At 41.7% G+C, this 15537-nt stretch overlaps 1 protein-coding gene across 1 annotated transcript in view; it reads right to left on the bottom strand.

Annotated features, from left to right (window-relative positions):
* The window catches only part of grid2 (glutamate receptor, ionotropic, delta 2), a 478236-nt gene that overhangs the window by 193514 nt on the left and 269185 nt on the right, over positions 1 to 15537 (bottom strand). Inside the window, exon 3 of the mRNA XM_041937698.1 lies at positions 7509 to 7796. Within this exon, the coding sequence (XP_041793632.1) occupies positions 7509 to 7796 (288 nt within the window). The remainder of the gene's footprint in view (positions 1 to 7508; positions 7797 to 15537) is intronic.

Raw genomic sequence — 15537 nt, forward strand, 5'->3', positions numbered from 1 at the left:
TCAGAAACGGACGTCGCATCATGTGATGCTTCAAAAGGGAAGGACGTCTCATTTCTCTGAAAACATATGTCTGTGTTCCTTCTCTCCTCGCACGGTTTCCTTGTGTCTCTCCATGCATTCTCTCTCCATGGGGGAGGGACTAAGAAGAAAGGAAAAGATGCAAGTGAGGGAAACAGGAATACAATTTAGACTTGGGGTGTTCCATGTGTGTTCCTCTTCCTATGTGCTAGTTCCTCTTTGTACTCCTTGCCAAGCTTTCAAGCCTTTAAATAGTGTTTTTGGACCTTTGCTATGTTTTCCCTGGACATGCTGGCATGCCTGCATTTGGACTCTTGATTTTCGCCCGCTCCCACTTGGATTTGTTTGCCTGCTGGAGCTGTCGTCTCTGGTTTTGACCCTTGCCTGCCACAATATCCTGTAAGCCTTTTGTACATTACCTTGTTGTAATAAATCACTTGAACTGCGTCAGCTCCCACCTCTTGTTTCCCTGGACCTTGCTTACACGAGCGTTACACGAACACGAGCTAGAGTTTAATTGCTCTTGTAGTTCCATTAATGACCAAATGAACAAAAACAAAAGTGCAGGTGTATTTAACACACAGCAGGTTTAATATTTGATTATTATATTATATTTTATATTTGATTATTTCATAACATTGAATATCAGTGGATATAATTAAGATTTAGTTATCCTGGCCAATAAACAGGCCTTTAAAGGCACCATATTCACAACTCAACCATATTTTCAGGGTATGCATTATGGACAGGGAAGATTAAAATCTTCAATAGAAATGTATTTTAGTGCAATTGCCTGTCATGCTATCTTCCTCCCGTTTTGTTCTGCTCTTAGACCAACATCCTTATCTCTCGGCTTTGTCTTTCCCTTCAGCCTCTACCTCTGGCTATCCTTATCCCTGCCTCAGGCATTTCACTGTTGTGTGGCTCAAAGGCAGTGGTTCTTAAAATATAGATTGAGCCGCAAATGGTATGAGGGCCTGTTTCACGTAAGCTTCATTCCTCAAGTTGTGGCAGAAAATGTTCAAGTATCCAGCCCTAGGGATCTGTCCCTAAACTTGGGAAGTTTACCTCCATATAGGAAATCAAATGCCTTCGGCCCTGAAGCATCGGTAGTCTTCCTGGCTGCCTTTTGCTCTTTAAATCCTCTATCGCTTCAGATCTAAGTGCCTATCTCCGTCCACCACTCCTTTGCTTTATTTCCGTCCTTTTCTTCCTCACTTCCACTCTTTCTTCTCAAAGCCCCAGGCTTTGCATTCCCAGAGTCCCCAAAGAGAGCTTAACCAACACTTGTAAAAAACCAACACCCTACAAACGGCTTGGCACCTTTTAGGTGTGCATCATCTTCCCTATCTGCCCAAATCTTCCCCGGCTTTTAATCCCCCTCCACACCCCCTTCTCTACTTCGACTTGCCTCAGCTGCCTCCCATTCTTTCTTCTCTTCTTCCTTTTTTATGAGCTATTTTGATCTTGACCTTCAAATGCCCTGAGCCATTTGACATTGTCTAAACTGTACATCCCATTTGACGATTATCAGTACTCAATTAGACTAAAGGATTTTAGATGCAAGCACATTCTCCTCCTTGTCGTCTGGCTCTGTTGTTGCTGCCGGAGACAATCAACTGCTATTCTAGTTGTTGTGCCACTGTCCACATCTATAAAGAAGTCAACTCCCCTCTGAATGTAAATAAATGTACATATTTTATTTATTTATTTATTTATTTATTTATTTAAGTATTGACTAGCTTGTTTGTGTATGTCACCTTTCGTCCTGGGTCTGTGAAGCAGAGGCGGCTGTGTTTTTCTTTCTGCTTATACAAACTATTCAGGAAATACAGATATGAGCTAAAAAAAACAAGTGCTGTTACAGTAATTACAAATGTAAACACAGTGATTGTTCAAGTTTGGCAAAACTTGAAAACATGTCAGTTGAAGAAAAGCACGTAAATTCTGAAACGCTTCCAGTGGACGCACAAACACAATAAAACTACATAGAAGACTAACCCAGGAGTTCCACCAGGTGGAGTTCATAACATCGCACATGCAATGCGCATTGCACATGCAAAGCTGTGCCACAACAGGAACATGAAGCAGCAACATACAGTGGACACCCTGTCTCACACAAGGTTAAACTGAAACAAAAAAACAACAAAGAGAAGTTTAAATGGCCCCTAGTCTTCAGCATGACTTGAGTATGGTAAAGTGAGACATGGCTTCCTTAATTCACTTCTCTCCTTTATGCTCAGGTTTACAAAAAATGTCACCTATGTGGCTATATGGAAAACTTTTAGCGTCTTAGGTTTTGTCCTATAAAAATGTCTTCAAAGTAGTCTACTGCACCTCCATATTCTTAATGCTGTCAGATCCTCATTTCTCTCCTTGCTTTGCTTTGGTTTGTCTCTCCATTAGCTTTCTCTCTTCACTTTTCATCGCTAAAGGCATTTCACCTCCAGTGTCCTCCAAGGATGTAAACTACTACTCTGGGGTCATGCCTTTTTGTAAAAGGTTTTACACCCTCTTCAGTTGTTTCAGTGTTTATCTGCTTGCCTGACTGCCTTTTCCTCTGCCCAACCAAATCTGCTATGCCTTTAGATCTCTGTCCCTATCCCCCTTCTGCTTTGCTCTTTCTGTTTTCTCTTATATATTCGCAATCGCTCTTATCTCTTTTTCCCTCTCTTGCTCTCCAAACGATTTTACTCTGGAGGAGACAAAGTAAGACATGACCTCCCTGTATAAGGCTTGTAGATCTTGGTGTTTGGCTCATGAGTGTACCGGTTTGCCTCCATTCCTCTGCATCTTCCTTTATCATCAACTTTCCCACGTCTCTGTTGGCATAGCTTTTATGTGTTTTTCACCTCCTGTTTCACCTCCCACCAGTGACCCCCCCGCTTCATCTCTGGGCTTCACTCCTGTTAAAAACAGATATCCATCTACACATCTATGCATCCATCTGTCATCATCCCTTGTTCTCTTTCCCCTGTGTCTATAAAAAAACTTTATGTTTGTCAGTGTCTTCCTGCCCTCTTCTATACTCCCTCACCTATTTTGTCTTTTCCAGTTCAGATGTAGTTCAAACATGGCAACTCATCACTTCCAGGTGAAGTCTGGCATCTGAGTAAAAGGCTTATGGATTTGCCGATGTTTGGCTCATCAACCCTCCTTTCTTTTTCCCCTTTACATTGTCACCACAAGTCACCTGTGCTTTTTGTGTCTCTATTGCTTTAAGTCATGTCCTCTCAAAATATTGGCTGTGTGACACAACAGGCATGCACCTGGCAACTTCAAAGATATCATAGTTTTAGAAAAAAAGGCTTCAACCTTCTCTATATTTCTAAACATGACAGTTGATGGATAATTTATCATCAAAAATATGATGTGTCAAATGTCTAAATATGTCAAATAGGTGACGATGTTAAATAGGTGAATTTCAGGAAAGTTTTCAAGCAGTGATCAATAATTTCACTCTCGTCTGTCCTTTATTCAGTATTTTTTCATTCAGTGGAAGTTGAGCCTTCACAAAAGGAAAAATCCCAGAAGTATCCTCCCCCAAGCACCTTCCTATTCTCAGTCTCTGCTTGATGTGCTCCTATATGAAGCCCTCAGATAGATCAAATGTACAGTGGCATTCCACCTACAATGAGTCTTCCTAAAATGAAACCTTGACATTTCAAATTTCACAGTGAATTTTTTCATCAGTGTCTTCACTCTTTCAAGGTCTACATGTGATCCGTTTAAGATAAAAATCAGCTTTTAAGCCCATTTCTTCTTTGACGACTTTTTCTCCTATGCATGAAGCATTTTCAAATTTACTTACTTCTTTCTTTCATTTTTCTCTTCCTTTTCTTATGTCTGTTTCTTCTGCTCATTAAATGCATCAGCCCTATCTGTCCTGTTGCGTATTTTTCTACTCCACCTCCACAAAGGGGCACATGCATCACAGCAAGGTGACACCAGCATCGGCAGGCACAATGCGCGACACGATCCCCATCTTTGCATGAACCCATGAGATCAGAGGTTGACATTTTCACACCGTCCACTTTGTGATGAAAAGGAAAAAAAAAGGAGGAATGAAAAAGGGAGTTCTCCATTGTTCTCATTTGGCCCATTATCACTAATGAGCAAACTGTTAAGAGGGAGTATAAAGAAGAGAAGATAGAAAGAAGGAGCTAGATTTCAAGGTATGAAATTTTGTTTTAAAGCCATTAACATGCATCATTAGGCAGCACAAAGCAAGGTGACAGAGACATACTAAATGGACATGGGAAACAACCTGAACTCCAACCCATAACACTTCTAGCACGTCGCACAGACCCTGAAAACTGCAGCACCTACGGACTGCATTATGACAAACCGGGCCTGGTGTAAATGCCAACGTCTTGATGTGGAGCCCAGTTTACCGTATTGATTTCACATTTAATTTGGAAACCTCTGCTAAAATATTTATAACAACAGACTCAATAAAAGAATATATACTCAGCATGCAGGTGATGGACAACAGACATGAGGACGCAGCTGGCATTTTTGAGTCGCCTCATTGATCACCACGTTCTCGTCTTTGTGAGGTGACTATCTGTATCCCATGCGAATGCATCTAACTGCTTTATGTTACAAAGCATTTGAACAAAGCACATTTGTCCAAAATATCAGCACTTATTGTTTTCTCCTAACGCAACCTAACAAGCATCACACTTTTAAAACGGCTCTTGCGTTCAGCTATAACCTTTTACTATTGTGCCTCAGGCCCCTCTCGTCATTGGCTAAAAGCAAAACAAAACAAATCATCTTAATGTCAACAGCGTTATTACCACTAAGTGGTACTTCCCACATTTGCCCAACGAGGCCAGTGTTGCTGTAGTTCTGACCGGATTATGGGCAAGGCAGGTACTCACAAACATTTTCAATACATATCAGTGTGAACGCAAGACACCTGAGGAAAGACTGAAAAGACAAAGAAAAAGAGTGGGAGGCAGAAAAAGAAAAGAAAAGAAAGGATGATGGAGCAAGAGGGAGAGATAATAGACAGAAAACATGTGTTCTCAGTGTCCGGAACGCACCAGTAGAGCTGAAAATAGGGATTGGGACAGTTGCACAGTAGCTTCATTTGAGAAGACACACTCGACTGTCTGTTCTCTAAAGAACTCTCCTTGTACAGAGACGAGGCCTTTTGGGAACATTGCTATCATCTTAAAAGGCCATCTCTCTACCTCACTTTCTTGCTCTCTCTCTTTTGCACTCTTGCTTTCTCCCTTCTCTCCTTGAACAGGGGGTTAGGCCATTAGGGAACAATGGTGATATCTTTAAAGGGCCTTCTGTGGCTGTGAGAACAGCACTGCCAAAACCCAGAGGATCCATGTGCTGAATCAGTGGTCACAGAGCACAGAGGGGATAGAGCGATTTAAGTGGTGTACGAACATGTGTGTGTTTGCATGTGTGCATGCGTATGTGTGTGTGTATGGGGTCTGTTGTGTAGATATTTTGTGTGAACTGTACCACATTTGGGGGATAAATTCAGGATTTAAACCCGTTGATTGAAGGTTGTCTAGCTGGGGAAGAACTGGGGCTCCTACTTTCAGTCTTGATCAGGGTTAGGTTAAGGTTAGAGTAAAAGCCTTTTCCCAACAGGCATGAATATATTTGTTGGTAATTTGCATGGAACTTTAAAGAAGTTAATTTCATGGTGCGAAATGGAAGCTTTCACAGTCCTGCAGAACTTTTGGTTCAGAGGGAAAATAACTAGGAACCACATCCATTGCTTCAGATTTCAGCAAATGGAAAAAGGCATCGGCCAACAAAAAATCCTGCAGATAACAGTTTGATTCAATAACGTGCAGTCAAGCACACATCCAAGCAAATGTGTGCTAACAACCTCTCTGCCATTAAGGAAAGAAGCTGTCAGATCCGGATTCAGCATGGTTTGAAGTACTCTGTGTGACAAGATTTCTAAATACATTTTTAAACATATGTTATCACATCATTCATCATGTGTCAGTCTGAAATTGCAAAGTACATTATATAGGACTATATTAAGTACAACAGTAATACACTTCAACTGTATTACTATGTTACTGTATACCTGCAAAATCTACCAATTAATTTAACAGTAAAAATTCTCTTTCCATGACCTGCTCAGCATTGATTTAATCAGTGTATTTACAACACTGACGTCTGAGGTGTGAGACTACCATGTCCAGAAGGGCCACATTAGCCACTGTTCAATATCCATCCAATATAAACTGCTTGGTAGAGCTCACTGGTTAGAGCACACTTTCATGACATATTCAATACACTGATATAATGCTTTAACGCCTTGGCAGATTGACTTTGAGCCTGCAGAATGTGTTGCAAAACAATTTCGCTGCAGAGATCTCATTGGAGATCAATGCACACAACATATGAATTGTGTTAATTGACTGCAATGAGTGAAATGGAGGCCCATTATAGCAATAAGGATTAAATCAACACTGAACCATACATCACAAAACGACTGTATTGCTCTCCATGGTCTGAAACTTTAAGGTGTGTTATACTTCTGTCCACCCACCAAAGAGTGATGTCACAGCTGGTGTTTCCCATTAGCTAACAAGATACTTGCGTTGATATCACTCATCGGGGGGCGATCTAAAATGTGACATGCTTTTACGTTTCAGTCCATTAGGAGCAATGCAGAAGCAGTGTTCCCCCCTGTATGACTCAGAGATTAATTATACTTACACATACAAATGACTGGCCAAAGAGGGCGGAGCAGGACCATAAGACCTTATTGTCTGACTGTCAGTCAAGGCAGGGAGTGCAAACCAGACCAACACATGCTCTTGACAGTATGACATGAGCGCTCTGTGAGTTTAGACCGAGTTTGTGACCCTGCTTCCAAAGAAACAAGATATGATGACGCTAATTTGGTTGGGGTCAGAAAGGACACAACATGCACAAACACACCGACACATTATGAATACACCTGTGCACGCACAGAAAACTGCAAAGCCATTTTTCTGTAGAGGGGAGCCAAGAGATGGAAGAAACAGAGTGGCACATTATAGGAAGGGACATAGGGTGTTGCCAGTCTAATGTTAGAGTTAATGGACTGGAAAAAGAGAGAGCGAAGGGAAAGAGAGAGACGGAGAAGTGCGGTAAAATGAGACAGCATACACACACGCAGGCAAACTGATGTGTCACGACAATGAAGATACATGTGTGTGTCTGTTTCTGTGCATATGCATAGACATGTCCATGTGGACTGCGTGCCTGGGTTTATTTGCCAGATACAGAGAGAGAGAGCAAGTTTCTATACATGCATCTGTTAACGCTCTAATGTCCTACCTGCTGAGAACCAAACCATTGATATTGTTACATTATTCATTCAAAATTCACACTTTTCATAGGTCTACTGCGTGTCATCTAACTCATGTCAATGATAGATTTCCCTATAATTGTCAATATAAGTATATTTTTAATGAACACCGGTAATAACGATCATTAGCTGATTATTTCCTTACCAAAATCAGAGTCATAGAAGAGGATGAACTTCTGCCAGCTGTACTCAGACACCACTTGCATGATGACCTCATTGAGATAGACAGGTGGGCGGACCATTAGGGTGTAGTCATCTGTTCCAGGGACGCGACCGGTTGGCGGGCAGGCGGAGCGGGGTGTTCCCGCTGGGGAGCGCTGGATAAAGAGGTGGGGGATGTGCATGGCATCGGCCAGAGTCTGAAGGCTGCCCGCTGACATGCAGCCGATTGAACTGACCAGAGCCAGGATACCACGGTTCATCAGCTCACAGGCTGGATGGAGGGGACAAAGATGGTGAAGGGAGGGGGACAAACAAAAGAGGAACTTGTTATTTTTCAAAGCAGACAAAGGAAATTATACTTCTCATTTTATGCCAAAAATCACCAGTGTTGAAAACATCTGCTACATCTGTGGGCAATACCAAGTCATAGTTTTGATCTTAGTAATTATTTGTGGTAAGAGCGCACCAAGGCAAATGATTCTCATTCTACAAGTCATCACAGTACAGCACCGGCTGAAAGAGTTCCTGCTTGATTCCACATGCACTGCGTAGTTATTTTGAGGACCAAAGCTGCGAGTCATACACAGCCCGCTTTGTCTGAAAACAGCAAGGAAGGAAACTTGATGCAGAGGTGTACATATATGGGTAAAGATATACAGCAGCAGTGCAGGATCATATTCGGAACAGGCAAAAACCCACTATGACACAAGAATGGATATTTTTTCCAAGCTACCACTATTGTGAGTCACTCTATAAATGACTCAATTAATGGATAAGTCAAGTCTTAGTCAAAACAACAATACATGTATTGGAAGAGAAACACATGAAACCTCTATGATACGATTTAGCAGTGGTCCCCAACCCACGACTGGTACTGGTCCGTGGATCAATGGGTACCAGGCCACACAATTATTTCCGTTTTATTGTTTTCTGAGTCCGAACAATCTTTTATTTTGAAAAATCTTTCATTTTGAAAAATGGCCAGACTCTCTCAGTTACATCTCGGTCACTTGAGTGCGCAAATTTAGCCCACAAGCTAGCAAAATGAGTAAAAAACAGACGTCTTTGGAAAGTTTCTTTGCGAAGTGGAAAAGGCCCAGTGAAGAGAGAGAAGAAGAGCCTATGACTTCCAAGAAAAAGAAAGCTTTTCACAGACATTACCAGGAGTCCTACTTGAAATATGGATTCGTCAAGACAGGAGATTTTTTAAAATAATTTATTTAGGGGGCAGAGAGGATGTTACCAGAGACTTTAATGTTATATTCATGTTGTTGGTGCAATGTAAAGAGGAAGCTTCTGATAAAGTTGCATACTTTACGTTTATTATTCTATTTATTGTATTTATTATTGTTATATTTTACAATAAAAACACTCTACCTACACCCCCTCCCCTCGGCGGTTAAATTGTAAAGCGTTGACCGGTCCACGGTGATAAAAAGGTTGGGGACCACTGTGATATTGGATTAATGCATCACCAAACTAGAGAATTTGTTGATTTTTTTTTTTGCCATTTTATATTCTTGAATTAGAGTCAAAGCAAAAAAAAAATGATAGTTTTCCTTGTTTCCATCCACTCTCTGAGCCCTGTTTCCTATTTTCCAAAAGCAACCATCTGCTCAGAGCAAACACTAGTCTAGCTATTGAATCCAAGCTAAGTCAGTCAGTGTGGCAGAGTCGTGTCAACATCCACATTACTGACTGACCTTCAGGCTACTTCACGAACAATAATGATACAATATAAAGCAGTGTAGTCTAGAAAACTATAAAAGCATGCTTCTATAAAAAGTGTTTTCAAAGCTGTTTTATAAAACCATGCTGTAAAAGATGCCCTTCTTGCCAGACAGACAGACTGTCCACAATCCCCCAGTTGTTTGTGCTCTACTGCCTAAATGCTCCTCAGCTCTGAGACATTATCTGTGCTCGTTTCTCCTTCTCCTACCTTCCCCGTTTCATCCTTCCTAGACCTCTAGTGCTGTCAAAAACACCTCTACCTCCTACCCTCTCAACCCACTCCCCTGTTATCTCCCTTCTTGTCCAAAACAGCCCCTCTGAGTGCTTACCTTTCAGCCCCAATCATTTCAAAGCTGCAGTCTTGCAGTGATTTTCATTTTAGTTGCCTTACAGCACCACTGAATGTTGTACACTGTCCTCAATTTGGAGTCATCTGCCTTCCTCTTCCACCTCCTTTCTAACATCCCTTCCTCAGCACCTTTTCCATTCCACCCACCAATCTTTTTCGCCATCTCTACTTTACTAGCCGCTTTCTCCCTGATCTCTTGTTTACCCTCATGGCAACACAAACAGCCACCGATCCTCTTTCCTTCTCTCACTTCAGCCATCCTTCCATTAATCACCTCTTTATTGCTTATTTTTTGCACACGTTCTTGCCTCTAAGTCTGCTCTTCCATTACTTTTACCCACAGGGCCAACCCTAACCCTTCCCTGACTCGCCACCCACATTTTGCCCTAATGCTCTTGGCCCCATCCCTCATTCATTCTCATCCTTATTTCATCCCTCACGTCTGCTCCCATGCTGCTCTCTGTGTCCTCCACTGTGTGCTAAGCACCAGAATGTGTTTATTTCACTTCTAGCTGACTAAACTCCTGCCACTGAGTCACTGAGTGAAACAAAAAGTAGTAGGGGAAAAAAGTTTAAAGACAGTACTGTCAACACAAACACACGCATACGAAGATACGCACACACAAATGGTGCAATGGCAAAGTACAATGGCAAGAAAGCACAATCTAAAGCACACAGTCAGCCTGAATAACGCCACACAGACTAATCTGTCGACACTGCAAAAATAAAGCCAGAAAAAAAAAGAGAAGAGAAAGGAAGAAAAGCTTGAGGAGACAGATCCATGGTGCTGAGAAAAGCAGAATAAAACCTTGTATGTGTGCATGCATGTGTGTGTGTGTGTGTGTGAGAGAGAGAGAGAACATGAGAGCTATACAATATGACAATGTCTCCCGTGTCAACTGGTTTGCTCAAAAACAACCTAATGAGCTGGATTTCAAAGCGGTTTGTGAAGATGAACCCACAATTGTGACGAATTCCGACCATGTCCATGTTCGTCTGTGCATGAATGATGCACAACATGGCGTCTGGTTAAATTCTTTTCTCGGTTAATTACATAGTGTATGCATTACTGGTTTAATTTGGATGCATTTGTTTTGAAATGTACGAGTCATACTTAAACTAAATTCACGTAACGCTTTGTCTTAAAGGGTCTGCTTTTTTTTAAACAAACAAACAAATAAAGCTTAATGCACAAGGTTAAAGACACTCTGGAGCTGGTGCACTCAAAAAAATCACAGCTTCTGAGGTAAACTGGTTACGGTTGTCACTCAAGACTTAAGTCGCTTGGTGACATAAATCTAATTTGGAGGTAATAGCTCTAAATATATGAACACAAAACCCATTCTGTAATTAAATGGAAATAGATTGTTTCCTTCTTAACAATAGCTAAAGGGCTATTTCATGCAGCCGTTTCCTCTTGCATTGATGTAGATGATTAATGAGTAGAAGCTAAAGCAGTTTCAATCTCACTGCCCATTGTGCAAGTCCACATTTTGAGGAATTAATTATAGTGTAACAATATATGATTAAACTCCACTAAGTCTCAGCATACTGCTTAGTCATGGCCATTATTCTCAAAACCAATGAGCCCGGGATTCATCTTCTCTCTACTATCATCTTAATGCTTGAGCATATGCCTGTGGGTGTGTGTGGGAAGGTACACCTGTGGATTTATTTGTGTGTACATTATGTGTGAAGCCACTTATGCATGTGAGTCTGCATTTCTATGAATATTTTAGCTGAATAAGCCAGTCATGTGTCATAAGCTACATTATACAGATTCCCCTTCCCTATCATAGCGGTCATGCTAACGCTTTAGCTGCCTTGCTCTAGTCTAGCTACAGCGCATTAGCTTAGCATCATCAAGGCTTTGGCTAATGGAAGGCTTTGCTAATCCTCAACTTATTAGGGCACTTTGGAGAATTAGTGCCCTCATCCCCTTTACATCACACACTCTTAATTCTGCAGGGGGCTTGTGAGCACTAGGCTCATTAATGCTTTTCGCTAATGACTTAAAGGGCCCGTTCACTAACCAAGCCCAGTGTTACATCACTCTGAAGTAAGCAACAGTTTGGAGGAGGAGGGGGTTAGAAATGCTGGTGCAGCAAAACATGTTTGACATTACAGAGAAAGAACACACTTACTTACATAATGAAAGACTTGAAAGTATCGAAAAAATTTAAGAAAAGTCCTGCCTGAGTGATTGAGTTGAATGTTAAGCTCTGCAGATGGATATCATTTCCTTATACCTTGCCAACACTCCACAGAGTAACAGCTGTGTACAATGACTGCGCTTGGAGCACAAAAACAGATTTGAACTACAGAAAGAGAGGCGTGTAGGAGGGCACACAAATACAAACCATAGCCATTTGCAGTTTTTCACCTATCATCCTGTTCCATAGCCACCTACTAAACCATACTTGCACACCACCACCATCACCGCCAACCCACACGCAGCCACACTCACGCATCTAAAGCCCTCCTGTACATGAGCCCTATACTGACTCATGATAAATCATTCTGGGATCAATCTGGCTGAAGCAGCTAGGCCCTGTCAAGCAGTCATGTAGAGGCGTTTAGTTGAGGGGTGTACATGTCAGTCACGCAAACAGACATGTGCACATTCAAGTGTTCGGACTGTCAGCCACAGGGATTACCCTAGGACTCATCTACTTCGTTAATTATTCTGCTCTGTGTTTATTCATTTGTCAAATTTGGGAGGTCAGTTAGGTCTATTAGGAACTCAACACCTTGCAACATAAGATAATTGAATCACTCCTCATGATTTTTCACATATTCAAATACTGTTTATTGAACTGCTACCTCACCACGGTCTTGTTAACACACAGACATTTCTTATGCATGTTCTGTATGTTAGTCTTCACTGTACATGTGTTGTCCTGCAACAGAGCATGTTATTGAGCTCTGTCTCTCCAGCTTGTTGGTCTGTCAGAAGAAATGGACTGCAAGCACTTCACCTGCATTCAGGTGTGACCGATTCCTCTCTCTATCTGCTTCTCTCCAAGCTGCTCTCCTCCCACCATACATTCACACGCACTTTATCACACTCATACCCGGTCCTCCAGTCTCTGTGGGCACAGCGACCAAGGATGGAGAGGAGAGGAAAGAGAGAGGGGTACAGGAAGCAAGGAAATCAATACCTGAAGAAAACCAATAAAAGAGTGTCTGTATGCCTGTGGCTGTACAACATTACTCGTGCAAGTTAGACACTATAAGACACTATATAGAGACAGCAGTTTTAAGGGTTAATATGTAAGATTTCCACTTTGTCTAAAAAGGAGTCACGTCAGATAGGTCCTCATTGGCAATGGTTTGTCTAACAATGAAGACCTTCTATGACCCCATGCTGCTTCACACAACATCAAACTACATCTTTTGCTTTCAAGGTATTCATTGTTGTGCATTTAAAGAGTAAAACACATTATGCATAATCCGTAAGACACTGTTTAGTTTGTAAAGTTTTCATTTGGTATACCTTGAAGTATCACTGGGCTGCTATTGGCCAAAAAGCATGAATAGGATGGCCGAAATTAAAAATACACTTAAACTGTGCCATACAGTAAGGAGTGATTTCATAACAGTAGCCACTTGCCTCATTATGACACCTGTGTGGAAGTACTTCAAGCTAAATGAGGGGGGAAAAGCTAAACCAGCAGATGCTAAGTGTTGACCGTGGCGAGGGTTGAAGCCACTGCAGCAATGAAGGACTTCAAATACTGTTAAAACGTTCAGATGAGTCAAGCGCATATCACTTTACAAGGAAAACACAAGTTAAATGTGAATGGATTACCAAGAGCATCATAATTTAAGTACAAAACAGCACACAGTAATGCACACTGATGTGGACATTTTGTTTCTAACACATTGAAACTTCTGGAACTTTAAAATAGATATTGGACCCCAAATGAGAGGCAGGTCTTCGTGAGGCTGGTTCTCAAAAGCTCGGCAACGAAACTTCAGTTTAAGGTCATCGTGGAATTTGATATCACAATTTGGACTTAATTTCTGATATATTACATTCTATCAAAACCATGTTGAGAAAGTTAGATTAAATAAGAAGACTACTAAAGTCTGTTGCAGCAGGGATAACTCAATACGTTTTCAACTTTCCAGGATCTGCTGGCTTTAAGAGGACTGCGTAATCACAATCAAGTGTTTGATTTCATCAGAAATTCACTGACAGAGCGAAAGGAAGTCCTAGACGGTGCCCACAGCACTGCCATAGCCAAGAGTATATCTCCGTGTCGAGAGCTGTGTGTGTGCTTGGATGACCTACTTGTGTCTGTGTATTGTTTCGTGTATTGTTCCACAGCTCCAAACTGCTGCCATGCATTGTGCCACACACAGCTAAGCGCTGAGTGGCAGAGAGACGCGCTTACTCACACCGCTGGCAGGCTGAAAATATGCTGTGCTCTATATATGCCTCTGCGTGTCTGTGTGGGCCATTGCTTTGCTGATATACACTCCTTGAGGGTATTAGCACTTGAATTAATGTGGTCAGGGAGGTAGAATGAGCAAACGATAACATACCCTTTTCCACTTTGTTTCTCTTGAAATTTATCACTCTAAGTTCTCTGACTTCTGGCACTTTCTGTTGCTGAAAATACCAGACCGACGATTTCTCGCAAACACAATCTGTTCTTATTCCTGCCCCCAGTACGCCTCCCCAACTCCTACCCCTGTTCCCATTAACATTTAATGGACCCCCGTTGGTCCCTTCATCTTGTCACATTTAACATCATCCATTCCTCTCTAGCTCTAGTCTTTGTGCCCCGGAGATGTATACATCCTCTCTTTCATCCCGCCTCTTTTTTTTCCTCTCTGTAACTCTGTCTGTGCCTCCTCTGCTCATTCCCTTCAACTGCCCCTCAATTCGTACCCTTTACCACTCCAATGTATTTATCCAGTTACTGCGCTCACCGTTATCGCACTCGCCAGATGAATGCCCCGTCTCCCTTTTTTCCAATCCTCATCTCTCTCTTTCCTTTAAACTTTCACTCTGCCACTATTCCTACTTGGCTTCCTCTCGTCCTTTTTTTTGTGGACAACCCCTTCTTTCACACTATTCATCTTTCTACCTCGTCCTATTTTGTGTTCGCTCCCTCCGCCACTCCCAGTATATTTTCCCTGGTTTTTAGCTCCAAGTGTTGTTGAGCAGAACAGAAAAATGCCTCCCTCTCTACACCCTGCTCTCCTGCCTCTTCTGCTCGCTGATCTCTCCTTCCTTCACCTTTTGTCACCCATCCAGACTCACTCAATCCTTCACTCTATTACCTGAGATTGCATGTACAGTAGATCATTCAGGGCCAGTTCATTTTTATCCTTCCCTCCATCCACCTATTCATCCATCCATCAACTCAATTGTTTGTTAAACCCAATTAAACTGCACCATGTGCACTTTTACCTCAAGTGCCTACTTCATTCTCTCTTATTATTCTGCAGTCACCTTTTCATCAGCCAGCCCGTACTATCTTTCACTTATCCTTCCTTTTTAAAATCACTTTATCCATCCAGTCCACCGACAGTAATCCACAAACCATTAACGGTGACACTTTCTATGAAGACCACCTTCTATGAAGTGTGTTATGGGGGCATTCAAAGTCAATTACAATGCATTCATAATGCTTTATGACTACACTCATAAACACACATAAAGCTTTATCAACGGTCATGAAACATTATAGATGTGACTTAAAGTGATTTTTAACCTCAAGTGTCTTATGGATGCTCTTCACTAGTTACAAACTTGAGGTTGACTGATGGGGCTTATGACAGATTATGACTAACACACCTATACACAACTCAGCAATCAACTGCAGTAAGGACACATGGTACGCTACAATAGTCATTCTATGCATTAAGTAAAATGAAGTACATACTGATGTATTTAATAATGCAGGCATCATCGTAA

This window comes from Chelmon rostratus, chromosome 5 (genome assembly GCF_017976325.1).
Source record: "Chelmon rostratus isolate fCheRos1 chromosome 5, fCheRos1.pri, whole genome shotgun sequence".
NCBI lineage: Eukaryota > Metazoa > Chordata > Actinopteri > Chaetodontiformes > Chaetodontidae > Chelmon > Chelmon rostratus.